Genomic DNA, 15713 nt, shown 5'->3' on the forward strand with positions numbered 1-15713 from the left:
TAACGGGGACTGTTTAGATGAGGGGCCTGAATGCAGTTAAAATTACTTTGATACAGATAATACTAAAAATGGCTTAGATGAGGTACTAAAAGATGGAGGTAAACAGAAGAGAGAAGCATGCTTTGTTTTGGGTGCTGGAATAAGTAACTCGTGATTAGAGTTGAAAATGCCACCGTTCAGTTCAGCTGTGCTTGTTTTCATAGGTCACTGCTGCTCTTTGAATTAAACCCCAAGCACAGTGCCTTCGGGGGGTGGGACGGAGACGAGGACGACAGTTGCCTTAGCAACATCATGTAAACTCAACAGCCCCGTGTAGCAGGAGCTACCCGGAGGATGTGCCTGCTGAAGAGTCGGCTTCCTTAATAAGGACTACGTGCTCTGGAGTCAGAAAAACGTGCCGAAAACAAAATCAAGCTGTGCGTAATGACTGTCTGAATTCCTTGCTGTCCAGCAAAGGGAGACAGCTGTGAGCTAAAAATTATCTGTAACTTCTCTTTTCTTTGCTGTGCCTCTTCCACGCTTCACTACTGAAGCGCCAGGTTAAGATGTTCATGCTGTTAGGAATAATTGCAGTAAAATTTCTACTGAATGTTGAAAATGTTACGTACTACTAGGTGTGGGAGATGTATAAAGCAGAGTATTTTATTCAGTTGAGTGATGTAAGGAGAAGAAATGATGTAAAAATGCACGTGAGGAAAAGATTAGGGAGGGTTTTTTTAAAATAAATTAGCAACGTAAGAGCCATTAGGTGCCCTTTTTTCATAGTTTTACCTATCTGTGGATTTAATAAACACAAACATAATTTTCAAAAAAAACCAGGCCTTTCTTTTAGTCTGCCATATAGATAAAGTTCTGAAAGAGAACTTAATATGGTGGTTATGCAATTGCAATGGATTGCTGCAAATTAATTTGAAAGTGCAAATGCAAGAAAATGGAAACATTTTTGTGCAATATAATCTTTTTAAATGGACATTAAGCAGTTAAATAGGAGGACCTGCTGCTACATTGTATCAATTATGTCAGTACAACAGGACATTTAACATACTCCACAAAGGAGTAAGAGATTTGTGCTGTGTAAAAAGTTAGACCCTGTTCAGTAATTTTAGCAGGAACATACGTATGTAACAGATATAACTTGTTATATTACATACTTCCTGATTAGCTATAAAGGAAAATAATTCCTTATTATTCCTTATAATTTTCCATTACGGTCTTCATAATATTACTCTTTAGCATGCATAAAATTTTGGGTGTTGAGAGAGAGAATTTTGACTAAGTAGCCAGAGATACACATTTCATTCAGTTTTGCTTTCTTAGTAAGATGTTAAAAAATGCAATTAACTCCCAGATGTGAAGTGCTGACTTTCTGGTCCAACAGTAAGGATGAGATTAACAAAATAATACTGACCGCTTTTGTGTCTTATTCAACATAGCATGTTGAGATTTTTAGCAATAAAAACTGTCTGGACTGTTTGGTTCTGTGTATTCACATGACAAGGCATTGCATAGTGAATTATAATATTTTTAATTATTCCAAGTACTTTTCAAATGCTGCTTTTGTCTTACGTATGGCTCTGAAGCAATTAAGTGTACTGCTTTGTACATGGGAGTTGGAAATCAGTTAACAAAACATTTTTTTCAGGTTTCTGGACCTTTATACTTTTAGGACAGCATGCCTGACAACCAACAAAATCAGAGGAGAAGCAAAGAAGGTAGTCTAATCAAAGTTTATACCTAGAAAGTGTATCATGTGGGATCTGAAGAAGAAAAAGGACAATGTTTACTTGAAATCTGGCTACATGTTAAAAACCAAGCAATTACCAAAAAAAAAACACAACCCCCCCCCCAAAAAAAAAAAAACAAACCCAAAACTGAAATCAAACTCAATTATTTCCACTTTTGAAAAGCACTTAGATGTTTTGGTTGTAATAGCTTTCCAGTTTCAAATGTTCTACTTTTGTAGAATTTCTGTCAACATAGCTCTTGTATTTCTGTCCTACTGAAATAGGAGCTATAGCTGGAATTTTTTTTCAGATGTTTTGTGTTATAGTACATTGAATCAATACACTTACCTAAATAGCTGAAAATATTTTGGATTAATATGTTCACTCTTCCAAAAATTGTAACAGGAAGTGTGTATAGGTATCTTAGTCAAATGAAAGATGCTCTTTTTCCTGATAGTTGCTTCCTGTATTTCCTTATAATATTTTGATGTCCAAAAAGAACTGCATTTACATTGTGTCACTAGTCAGTAAATTATACTGCATTTATGCAAATACTAATGTTGCAGATTGTGGAAGTGTTGCTCTTGAGAATGCAGAGAAGATAACGAAAGAAATGAATCGGTCATACAAAGCTCTAGGAAAAAACAGGTAACTAGTATTAAGATTTAATTTGCAGTTGGGTATGCACAAACGGAGACAAAGAAGGTAGTAATCCATGAGTAAGAAAAGATTTCCTTAGTGCCACAAGTTATGTACATCTATATATGTTGTGTAGTGTTTCTGTCTTCCCAGCATCATTATTGGCCATTGCTGGAGGCAGGGTATTTCAATAGATGAATAAATTATTTGGTACAATACGAATAAACATATGGTATACACTTTTACACCACCATTTGACTTATTAAACCCAGACATTTGTCTTGCATAGAGCTTTGAGATTAACTTAAGGCTATAGTTTTGTACCTCTTTTAGATCACAGTATTTATCTTTTTGTTTTCTTTAAGTATTTTTCTTATCTTTATTTGGATTTTTCATTTTCAGAAACCAGGTGGCACAAATCTGAGGTGTATCCGCAGAGCCTGTATTCTTTCAGGCAGACCATAGCATGTTTCATAAATAACAAAGACACGTCTAGTCTTCAGGAATCTTCTGACGCCCTTTCCTGATACTTCCTAAAAAACACATACTGGAAGCAATCAGGTTTTGTTGAGAAGGGGAATGTGGACTGTATGATTTTCCTTTCCTATTGTTGCTTGGTTTACCTTGTTTGTCATTCATTTTCACTTGTAGTCAATCTCTGGCTTTGCAGTTGGATACTTCCAGAGACAGCCTTAACTTCCCAGAAGGACAAAGAAAGAAAACATACTTTGATATTCTTGAATCTTATAGACTTCTGTTCATGTTATTCTTCAGTCATATGGTTATTTGAACTGGATAGACTTCCACTTACATTCACACTGCATTTTGATTCTTGTTTTTGCCTTTTAGCCAAACATCACCAACATCCAGTCCATGGCCGGATCAACAAGTGGCATGTTTTCCAAGTAAAAATCAGTTAGCCTTACAGATGAGACATCACACTTCTTTACCTTTCTCCCTGAAGAAAAAGAATGGAGGGCATGGCTTTGACTTCAGCTTTCTGCTACAGGCCGCCTCATGCCCAGAATCTAATGTTTCAAAATCATTTATGGGTTTAAATGCTTTCCAGATAATAAAACCACAAATACAACAAAGTAAGTTCAGGTTTTAAAGTCACAACTTTAAAATGAAATTGTATATTGCTTATGAAATTAGACGGCAAAGCATTACAAGTCCTGTTTCTTTAAACATTCTCTTTGTCTGTCTTCCTCACATGAAGTAGACTTCAAACATGTTGACTCTAATTATATGTGTGTGTGTTTGCAGAATGAAGGATATAAAGAAAAGCAATTACTCCACCATTCTTTTTACTTTGTATCATGAAACTGAGCCCACAAAATGTAAATTTTAACTATAGCTGGAGTGGGGCCATAATGGCATCTCTTTCACTTTCTTCCTGATGCTGGCAATAGTAAATAGCCACAAACTAAAGTTAGCAAACTACTGAAATCAAGGACAGATATTTGCTTAAATTAAAGTATTTTAAAATTGTCATATTTGTAGTATTCTATAGAAAGTGAAATTGTAAAATTCAGTATTATAATTAAATTTCAACTTACAACTTTTTTTTTCTGTGTAGCAGATTTATAGTATAATCCTTCAATCACACATCAGACAGGTTCTTCCAGAACCCTATAGTTTGAAATTATTTTATAAGTGAAAATTTTAGTCTGTTTAAAAATATCAAACTAACATTTAATTTGTTTTAATTTTTAAGGGTTAAATATAGCAATGCTAAAACCCAGGAACGACAGCTCTAAGGTAAGATGGTATTAGATATCAAATTGAACACTGTTAGAAGTACTATGTGTTTTCAAAACCTTAAAAATAGAAATACAGAAGTGTAGGTAGTTTCCTCTGCTTAGTCGTCATTTTTTGGGTGAAGATATATATATAAAATATACGTATATATGTGTATAAAATATATATATGTATGTTTCACCAAATCTTCAGATGTAAATCAACAGTTTGTCAGTACAGATTTTGGAAATCCCTGTCATCGGGTATTTTGGGGTGTAAAAAGTTGGAAGTTTGAAAAGATATAAACCCTTTTAAAATAGAAATATGCAAGTTAATTTCAAGTATGTACATCCTATATATTAAATGTCTATATATATCCTATATATATATATATATATATTTATGTCTATATAATTCCAATATATTAGATGCCTGGTTTTGCCAAATTTAAAAAAACAACTTCCTTGTCTTAAGTGGTAATTTAACATTGAAGCCCAATTGAGGAACAGTCTGGATATTAGATGATTGCTGAAATTTATTGTATTAGGAAATAAAAAATAAGGTCTTGTGATTAAACATATCTGACATGTAATTTTTGGTAAGTGTAAAATAGGATTCCTGATAGAACTCACAATTTGACATGTATCTGTGCTTCACGCTACACGAGCCTTTAAAGTTACAAAACATAAAATATCCTGTATTTAGAAAAAAAAAAAATTGGCCTTTAGGGATATTAATTGATGGCCCTTTGTACAAAAAGCTCAACTCACTGAATCAGCTATATACTTTAGTGAACCCACTAGAGGATACAACAGTGTTCACAGGAAAAAAGTACAAAAGTAATAGGATAAGTTCCGACATAAGATCGTAAGAAGAGCTGTGGAAAAAATGTTCACATGGTGGGAAATGTTTGAGAAATAATTTAGCTGACCTCAGTGTTATTTAATACAGCTTTATTTCATGTCTTGGGCTCTGATGATTTGTAAGAGGCATATAATTTAGGATAAACTAATCATTCCTATTAAATCCATGCCAACTAGACAAAGTCTTCAGAACTGTATATTTCAAACCAGCATGCATTGCTTTTCCTGGCACAATCAAATGTCAGTTTGCCCTTGGAATGCAAACAAAAATTTCCTGCAGATTGCAAACTGATGTTGAATATAGACATGCAAATGAGTACTCAGAGCCTATGACTCAGTGATTATTTTTATTGCATTCATTTGCATTAAAATATCCTGTATATTCAAGCTTATTTTTCTCCATTTCCTTTAAAAAACAGAAATACTATTTTCAGAAAATTATTCCCACTGTTCATCTGAATAATCACAACAAAGTACTCAAATTCTCAATCTATACTTTTTCAAAGATACACAGTACCTTTCAACTAATGGGATGGGAAGAGAGGGAAGTAGAAAGAAGGAATAATAAAATACATTCCACACACAATGGACTTCTGTATTAACTGCCGTATAAAAATGGCCTTCAGGTAGCTATCCATTTAACTTCACTGAAAGTGAAGTGCAGACTCTGCTATCTTCTAGTGGATTTAGAACTCTGAGCTAAATCTGTAGCCTGTATAACGTGGTTAGTGGAATTTTATAAGACTACACTAAGCATATGGAAGATCTATATGTTTAGATTTATAACCATGTCTTTTAAAACCTATAAATTATTTGTAGTAATTGTTTTCTCTATGGATAAAACAGCATTCTGCTATAACAGTCTAGCTTTTGCTTTTTCAAAATTGCTTACATGAGATCTAGTTTCATTGGGGATATAACTACTGGTATGAGCACACTTCAGAGGGTCACATGAAAAGACTTTAAATATCACCATAACAGTATTACTCTCATTTAGTGAGACTGCACAGCAAGAAAGAAACTTTGGCATATGAAGCCACTGACCAGCCTTTGAATTCCTGTAGCAAGCATGCTATGGGGCATAGGACATATTTAGTAACAGACAAGATGATTTGTATGTGTGGACAAAGCTTATTATTTAAATTATGGAGAATGTCCTGTGACTTATAGCAAAAGATTCCAGTTTCTGTACTATGAAATTCTCAGAAATAATTGTGGATGTGAGAAAATTAGTTTATTTTCTTAAGGATTTGATATTAAACTTCATAATAGTTTGGGAATATAAAAAATAATAATCCTTTTCTGATTTTTTTTCTTAGTCTACCTGGCTCTTAATGATTAGATTTTGCCTGTATCTGTTGTGTAGCACATTATTAATGGTTTTTATGGAAATTACAGTTTCATTTGCCACCCGTGATGTGTCGGCCTGTAAGAACAATTCATCCTGCTCCTCCAGAGGGTAATATTGTCAATGAAAGCTCCCACATCAGAAATATTTTGAATATCATGAACCCTATTCCTTGGCCTATAAAGACAGTTACTAAATTTTATCATTATCAGTTAGACAATCTATTAAAAAGGCACACTGAAAAGTCATCAGACCTGATTGTGGCTACTATTTCTGATGAGTGCACTCCAGTGAAAGACCTGCACTACCTCAGCATGAGCAAGTATAACAAATACCCTACCAACAAGAAAGAAGAAATTCAAAGCAATTTAAAATGGAGGGAAGCTGATGTAGCAACCCATACTGAAAAGAATGACAACATGAAGTACCAGCTTTTGGTGGCTTGTAAGAGAATAGATCTTATGACCCAAGACAGTTTCTATGATGATAGGCATCCCTACTTGAGCTCAAATAATGCTCTGATAAACTGTGGAATATTTACAGCTCAGACAACATTTGCAATGTCAAGCAACAGAGATGCCTTGAGAGCTGGCAGTGAGGAACGAAGAACAGAGAGTTGCTGTAGATCTGGTCCAGAAGAAGGAAATGCTACTGAGGTGATAGTGGATTACAGACGACCTGAAGATGGTGAGAGTGCAAACTTTGTGCTTGACAATCGTGATTTAGATTTTTCCTGTAAAAATAAAGTGATAGAGGCCTATCATGCCTTAGAAGATAATTCTGTAGTTGCAGGAATTCCCAGAGTAGAAGTGCAAGTTCCTTCTGGAAAACAGACAGAAAATCACGTTTGTCTCTCTGAATTTGAAATGGAAAAAGAAGCATTGTCAGAAACAACTTCAAAAGACCAAAGTGGGCTTGTACCTGTTGTTCATGTTACATTCTCTGAACAAGACCCAGCTAGAGAGCTACACATTGTTAAACAGCATCCCACAAAAAAGAGTGTAATTCGTAGCCTGCCTCCTCATGTTACTCAGAGCTTCAACATTCTTGCTCGCAAAGAGAATGGCAAAAGTAAAATGAAGATGAATAAACCCAAATATTCATCAAAATCTAAAATGAGTAGCAAGATAAAGATTTCTGAAGACTTAATTGTTTCTGATGAGATTTCCACAAAATGTAATGCCAAGAGTCACATTTTCCCGTCTTTGCAACTGTCACACATGGAACCTGAGACTTCCCCAAAGCATCAAAAAAAACCCCCTCATGCTGACAAAGACCATTTCGCTCGGAGTGCTCAAAAACTTATAAAGCACAGTTTCCCCTGCAGTTGCAAAAACTCAGTTATCTTAAAGAAACCTATTACTCCCCTTTCTTTACCACATGCACAATCTGCTTCAGCTTTTGTAGATCTGAAATACAGTGACATGTTCAAGAAAATAAATTCAAATGACAAAGGCCCAGGTATTTATGAAATGTTTGGAACTCCTGTCTATGACCAGATGCGTGAGCTTGATCAACATGATAACAGATTTTACAGAGATGTTTGTTCTGCTCCAACTGGGAGATGCACTGCTAGCATCTGCAGATCTACCTGCAGGAAAGGGAGAGAGGGCAGCCGAGTAAGAAATACTCAAAAGAGAACATGTTCTAAGCCAAAGAAGACCATACCTGCCACAAAACAAAAGCAGAAAAGTTTAATTACAAAGGACAGAAGTACCAAGTTGAGTGACAGCAACACAGAACAAGGTAATGTAATAACTTCTGATTCAGATGTTCAGATAAAAACTTCAAGGAGCATGATATTGCTCCATGAAGACACAGACCATCAGCTTATATTTTTAGAAGAGCTTTCCAAATCAACTAAGCAAAATAATTTTTTTTCAAATTCAAACTTATCAACTATTAAAGAAGTTTCTTTGGAGCAGCCTGTAGACAGCCAGGGTATATCCAGCCATCAGAGACATGTTGCCTGTAGCCAGAATCTTCTGCAGTTTAGTGATAAAGACTACAAAGACTGTGTTCCTCTAACTATCAGTCCACTAACAACAGACAAGAACATTTGTGTACTGCAGCAAAGGATGGATATGGATGGCTGCAAAGGCCTGAAATCAGACCAGGCCTCCTTCAAGTCTATAAATAAAAGTGAAGCATTGCCCTTTCCGTACAGGCTGCAGCGTCAGTCCCCTCCAATACAGGTAAATCAGAGTTGGGCATACAGACCTCAGAATTGTGATTTGGCAAATGAATTGACTCAGCCTTCAGTGATTCAGACAAAAAGTGTTACAAGCCCCAGTTTCCAGACAAGTCAAAGCATTTTGTCCTGGGCAGATAATGAGGATATGACTGATGAGTTGCTTTGTTGTCTGGCTGAAGAATTGCTAATGCTTGAAGGAAAAGACATCAACTGTTCAAGAACAAAAAACACAAGTATGCAAAATACGCATACTAAAGAAGAAGAAAATATGATGACTGGAGATGGAGCAATAGTAAATAGTGTTCTAGAGAAGGTAAAAGTAATTTCTTGTAACTTGCTAGCTCCTTTGAGTGATGCTTCAAGACAAGTTTGGACGAAAGGTAGGAGATACGTACCTATTAATGATCAAGTTCCTTTTCCTTGCACCAGCTGCCCACTGATTATTCCAGTGCCCAGCTGAAGATACTCATCATAGAGACTGCATAACAGGACACAAGCCAGATAGTACTAAGGCATGACAGGAATAGCTATCAAGGCTTATACGATGGGTCAAGATAAATTGAGAAATAGTCACGAATAAAAAGAAGAGGCTATTTTAACTGAAAAGGTGCATAGAAAGGTGCTGGGGCAAGGCAAGAGCTCTTGAGATCTTGACACCTAAGGAATATGAAAAGACTCTACAAATTACTCTTGTATATCTAAAAGGGCAGTTTCCTCAAATCTCTTGAGTGCAACCAGATAATTTTCTAGGTATGCACTACAAGTACTGGCTTATCAGACAGACTTAAGGCTGTTTACTTAATGCTTAAGCAAAACTTCAAGCTCAGAAGTCTTAGATTCTGGCCCCCAAGTTAGTTAAGAACCTTCACCTACTAAAGTGCTTACCTACCAGTACTACTTCTCTTTGGCCCTGTTAGCTTTTTTCTCTATTTAAATTACAAATGTTTAAGAAAATTTATTTCACTACTTTTTGATACACTTCCTTATGCTTCTGCAGACACAGGTGCCAGTTTTACTTCCATCCTCACTTTTAGGGAGACCCATGGCTAGATACAATGATCTTTCTGAAGTAGTCTCTTCTTCCTCTGAAGTCATGTCCAAATTGTTTTCCTCAGACTCGGGTTACATGTTACCTAGAGCAAGATGATTGCCACATTCAGCTTAGCAAACTCTACCCATGTGACAAAAAAAAAAAAAAAGAAGTAGAGAACAGATTTGTATCCTGCTCTTTTAAGTGTTTCTTTTGCCTGTCTTTATGTCAACTGAAAAAAAGATGTCATGCTCTAATCTTCTGGTTATGTGCTATTGTGATATATGCTTGAAAATATTTACCTAGTTTTACTTAGTATAGCAATTGTATTGATGAGATGGGCAACGAGTATGTATATCTATCTATCTATCTACCTATGTATCTGTGTATATATATATATATCTATATCTATGAGTCATGCCAGGTAAGAATTACTCCTTACAAAAAATGTAAGGATAATATGAAGCCTTTTTTTTTCTCACCCGCTTCCTCCCCACACTGACCATCATCTTTCAAGCAGAGTTACAGTAAAGCCTTTTTGACATCAAACGAAGAAAATGATCCACTAAGCTTTGAGGAACCTACTAAATTACCAGGAAGCAGTTTAATTAACAAAGATCCTATTATGTGGACAAGAGGTGAAGTCCTTGGAAAGGGAGCCTATGGCACGGTAAGTTAATGTCTGAGTATGTTATGAGATGTGCTGGTCATTTTTGAGCTGTACCTTGCCTTGTAACTGTCTGTTGTCATATTCAGCAAACAAACATGAGATATGAAACATGACAAACACAAAGATACTGTTTAAAATAAGTAAATATAGTTTTATTTCATGTTTCATTTTATTAAATGCTAGTTTCATTGTAGGTATACTGTGGCCTGACAAGCCAGGGACAGCTAATAGCTGTAAAACAGCTTGTTTTGGATACGTCAGATCAAGTCAGAACAGAAAAGGAGTATCAGAAGTTTCATGAGGAAGTGGACCTTTTGAAGACATTGAAGCATATCAATATTGTAACTTATTTGGGAACTTGTCTGGAAGACAACATTTTAAGCATCTTCATGGAGTTCGTTCCTGGTGGCTCAATTTCTAGTATTATTCATCGTTTTGGTCCATTGCCAGAAATTGTTCTTCGTAAATATACAAAGCAAATTCTACAAGGAGTTGCATACTTACATGACAATTGTGTGGTACACAGAGATATCAAAGGCAATAATGTTATGCTCATGCCAAATGGTATAGTAAAGCTAATTGACTTTGGCTGTGCCCGGAGGTTAGCTTGGGTAAGCCTCAGTGGCACACAGAGTGAGATGCTCAAGTCTGTGCATGGGACTCCATACTGGATGGCACCAGAGGTTATAAATGAATCTGGATATGGAAGAAAATCAGACATCTGGAGCATCGGCTGTACTGTGTTTGAGATGGCAACAGGAAAACCACCACTGGCTTCCATGGACAGGATAGCAGCCATGTTCTATATTGGGGCTCACAGAGGACTGATGCCTTCCCTACCTGATCGATTCTCTGTCACTGCAGTGGATTTTGTGCATGCATGCTTAACCAGGTACGTATAGTTTTGACTGAAAACTTAAAGGAAAAATGCAGATAGTTTGTATTATAGAGATTGCTAATGGGAGCCTAGGTTACCTCTTACCTGGTAGATATGACTATTGTAAATGCATATGTTTTTCAACATTTCAGGAAAACTCTTAAATAATAGTATACATAAAAGAGCTTTACTCTCTCTCATGGTATAAGAAAACCCTCACAATTTTTTTTCTAGGCTTTTTTACTCATTGTTTACTTTCCCTATAATTTTTGTGCAGAAATACGGCACCACTGGGTTTTATACAAAATGTCTGATAAATAAGCCTTGCTGTTCCAGTATCACATTGGCTGAGTTTGACTTATGGCAGTTGTTTTGAGGACAACTTGCTTAGGCTTAGTTGTTTTGAGGACAACTTGCTTAGGCAAGTTGTTTTGAGGACAATATTCTTTCACTTAATTCTTATCTTCTGCCATAGAAAAATCTGTTATCACTGCTGGTCCAGGAAATACATACTTACTTGAAACATAAAGTTCTCTATATAAAAATCCCAAATCACCAGCAGTCACCCATTATAAGAACTATTTTTGTGGTGTTTGTTTAGTTTTAAATATCAGCTTTCTCCTAGATGTTTAAATGAACTATCAGTTTCAAGAGCTAAGCTCCAGACCTCTCTGGTAGTCTTTATAAAATCAATCACAGGTTTTTACATACTTCTGAAGACCAGTTTTGAGCACTAGAGAGAGGTGTGTTATTTAGTGGGTATGGCAGTGGTCCTGGCAGCAGGAAACCTGATCTCTGATCCCTGGGTTAGAATTGTTATGGTATGCTTATGGTTCCTATGGACCATATAACAATAGCCAGAAAAGCTGTGGCCTATATATAGTGATATCATATATACTTTGATACAGTGAGAACAGTGTTTAAAAGGTGGAAAGAACTGTTAGGTAAAAGGAAACATATAGACAAACCACTTTTCAAATAAAATATTTAACTTTTCAAAAGCCAGGATGCATCTGTGGTGGCCAAGTTTTAATGGATGATATCACCATGTCCTAAATATAAATGCCTCCCTTATCCCATCTTCCCCATTTGTTTATTATTTAAGAAATCAGTGTCCTTTACTGCTTCCCCTGTTTTTTCCTCCAAATTGAGGGTTGGAAAAGCCCAAAGCCCTTGGCTCTAGCAAACCAATATTGTAATTACAGTACTGTAATTCCATATGGCCTCCTTAAGATGCATAACGTTGATTGGAGATGACAGAACAGCCTGATCAACACAGGATCAAACAAATACTTGTCACACTTGTTAAATATATCTTTGGTACTCCTACATCAGCCATGTTAGCTGAACTACTCAAAGTTTTGTGAGGAATTTAGAGAATCAAAGAATGATTTTTGTTAATAGTAATTCATAAACTCCAACAGCTTCTTCCCATTAATCTGCCTTCCTCACTACCAGCTTTATAAAAAAAAAAAAAAACCACAAAAAAACCCAACTAAAACTGAGCAAAGACTGGAGAAATGAGAAAAAAGAAAGAGGCTAAGTTTGCATTCAGGTTTTACAATCACATCACAGGAATGCATATTCATTTAATTTACTGATTTTTCAAACCCTAAATGCAGAGATCAACATGAACGCCCTTCTGCTCTGCAGTTGCTGGACCACCCCTTTGTGAAAGGAAGACAGTGAATTTTTCAAGCCTCTTGCCAAATGAGTATGCATTTTCCATATAAAACTATCCACTTGGGAAAAAAAGATAAGAAGGAGCTGGACTTCCAAGTGACAACAGAATTTACTAGAGAGTAATTGTGCACAAGGAGTCCATTATTAGACAGCAGAATGACTAAAGTAATATTTTTTGCATTGTCTGTGCTCATTGGAGTGGGTATTCCTTTCCTGTGAACATGTTTGTTGTATTTGGAGAGACTTTAAGAGAGAAAAACCCACGCATCACCATGACCAATATGTTACAGGCCAGGTAAGATGGAATGCCAGTTTGTCTGTAAAAGGCAGTGGAACGTATGCTACTGGCAGAAAGCACTGCAGACGTTGACAGGTCTTGAGAGATCTCCTCAAGGAAACTCTACTCACACTTGTAGATGAGTCATTAAGTGTGCATGTGATGATCCCACAGGAACCAAAAACCATAAAACTATATTAGCATTAAATGCACTGAAGCTTTTATGTAGCGAGATGGGTCCTTTAATTTTTAGCTGGTGAAAAAAAAAACGACTAGGTTTTGCATGCATCTGTCAGTCCTTTGTTACTGAGGTACTGCCACTGAAGTGATGATGACTTAATGATAAGATGACTTAATGACTTTAGTGATAAGAGATTCCCAGGTGCACACATGTTTTTATTCAGTTTACATCAAGATAATTTCCTAGTCTTGCTAGAATTATTAATCTAAACTTTGTGACTGCATTTTCTCAAAGAAGCAGTGCATTTTATGGACAGTTTCAGGTCACAGAATGGTTGAGGTTGGCAGGAACCTCTGGAGATGCTCTAGTCCAGCCCCACTGCTCAGAGCAGCGTTGACTGAAGGAGGCTGCTCAGGTCCTTGTCTCATTGGCTTTGAAAGGATGGAGACTCCACAGCCTCTCTGATCAACATGTTCTTCAACCCCCTCACAGTAAGAACATTTTAATGTTTGTACAGACCATCTTGTATGTCAGGTTGTGCCCATTGCCTCTCTTCCTGACACTGTAATGCTGAAGAGTGTGCTTTGTCTTCCTTGCTGCTCCCCTCAGGTGCAGGTGTTGATACACATCAATACGTATTCCCCCTGAACCTATTATTTGCTCACGGAGTGCCTTATTTTCTGTGCTCAGTGTTGTGTTGTAATTCTCACCCTTCTGTTTGCTGATGCAAGCAACAAAAGCATAGGAGCATTGTCTTTCTTGTGTTTGTGAAGGCTGTGAAATGCTGCTTGACTCGCTAGCCAGTCAACCACTATTTTTCAATATCCTTAATCCGAAATAGAACAGCAAACTTGATTCTGAGACTTGAACTGTTTTGAGAAACATGGGAGCAAGCATGATGTAAGTAGATGACCCAGCAGTCTCCATCTGTACTATGAAATATTTACAGCTAGTATAACTAATTACCAACTGCACAAGATTAAATAGAATTTGAAGAACATTATTATATACTAATAAACAAAAAAATTTATCAGGTATTAGTATTTGGATTGCCCTCTTTTTGGTAAGGCTTCCCCTGAGTAGCTTTCAAATTGAAAATTTCAGGGGAATGAGACACTGTAGAAACCCAAAGCTGGTTTCACCACATCGAAATACAGTGAATGTTATGCCTCTCTGAACACCTAGGCTCAGAAAGAGGTGTGGTGAAGCACAGCCCTACAACTGATCCATATAAAATCAGTTTTCCCCAGACCACTCAGCATTTTAGTTACTTCAGTAGTTTTCAAACTTTATTTTATTCCAGTACCCTGACTTCGAAGAGTTGGCCTGTATATATAAAACCAACGAGAAATTAGTACTTCTTGCAAAAGTCTTTATTAACAGTTTGTTTAGGTATGATGTCACCTAACAATGACAGAACATGGTGCCAATATAAGAGAAATTCAAACATCACAGTCATCTTCCACATTCAGTTACCAGGCCCTTTTTGAGGAACACGGGTTGGTCCGCATGCCCATAATCCATGGTCACATCACATTAAAGTATTTTGCAGACTAACTAAGAATAGAAGTCCTGGCATATGAACTCAGGTGGGATGTACATAATTCCATGATGCATATTAATTCTTCTCAGATGAAGTTGGTGTCTCCAAGAAAGCTGTGAGTAAATGAGTTTTCATTTAGCATTAAATGGAGATGACTGTCACATGCAGGGAAAGAATACAAATGCTCTAGGATATACAGGTAATTAAAAAAGTCAGAATTACAACCTCCCCTCCTTATGCACATGTCTTAAAATCAAAACTATTATCTTTTCTTAAAGTTGGAGTTCTCCAATATTAAGGTTAGTAGGTATTTGCAATTTAAATGTAATGGTTACTTCAGCTAATTACACTAAAATCAGTCTCCCACTTAAAAGTTTGTAAAACTTTAACCTGAGTTTTTAATCAAAATGTGACAGCACAGTTTCACTTTTGTTTAACCAGACTTACAGAATGAGGGGGTTGTTTAAGGCCAGTACTTGCAACAAAGGTATTTCAGCTTAATCATACTGGAGACTTGGGAGCTGCAACTGCATCCCACAGCTAAATCAAGAAATATGTTGGGTTAGGGTGCCTTGGGGCGCTAGGCGAAGCCCAGCCTGGTAGGACATACTACAAAGAAGTCTAACATTGCATATTTCTTATTTCATATTGTAGATTTTCACATTAAACCCTAGATAATTTGGATGCCTCTAACAAAGTATCTACCGTAAAAGGGGACAGGGTGAGAGACCTTAAAAACCTTCTCAAAAACCTTCATTGAGACCGATAAGTGACCCAGTGAGGAGGGTCACACTGCTTGCTCAATTATTTATAGTATGGGAGCAGGGAAGGCCTACTGGTTTCAAAAGTAGTTTCATTGCTAAAAACAGTGAAGAAGTTTGCAAGCGGCCAAGTAGTATGCGTGACCACATTGCTGTGATACCACGTTTCCTCAAGATTTGAAT

The 15713-nt window shown here is 36.5% G+C and overlaps 1 protein-coding gene across 4 annotated transcripts; it reads left to right on the forward strand.

Moving 5' to 3' along the window:
• Positions 1-279: 279 nt before the first annotated feature.
• MAP3K19 (mitogen-activated protein kinase kinase kinase 19) lies at positions 280-13062 on the forward strand. Of its 4 annotated transcripts, XM_057401863.1 has the most exons (8): positions 280-539; positions 2291-2372; positions 3213-3457; positions 4081-4124; positions 6365-8821; positions 10056-10208; positions 10403-11100; positions 12708-13062. In XM_057401863.1, exons 2-8 carry the CDS (start codon positions 2338-2340, stop codon positions 12772-12774), a joined length of 3699 nt encoding a protein of 1232 aa, XP_057257846.1. In that variant the 5' UTR covers positions 280-539; positions 2291-2337; the 3' UTR covers positions 12775-13062. The 4 variants fall into 4 exon arrangements, with proteins under 4 accessions (XP_057257846.1, XP_057257844.1, XP_057257845.1 ...); XM_057401861.1 differs by lacking the exon at positions 280-539 and having other exon boundaries at positions 2091-2372; XM_057401862.1 differs by lacking the exon at positions 280-539 and having other exon boundaries at positions 2092-2372; positions 10059-10208.
• The last annotated feature ends 2651 nt before the right edge of the window (positions 13063-15713 follow it).

This window comes from Pezoporus wallicus, unplaced genomic scaffold, assembly GCF_028554395.1.
Source record: "Pezoporus wallicus isolate ANWC-B61680 ecotype Strahan unplaced genomic scaffold, APGP_CSIRO_Pwel_v1 contig_865, whole genome shotgun sequence".
NCBI lineage: Eukaryota > Metazoa > Chordata > Aves > Psittaciformes > Psittacidae > Pezoporus > Pezoporus wallicus.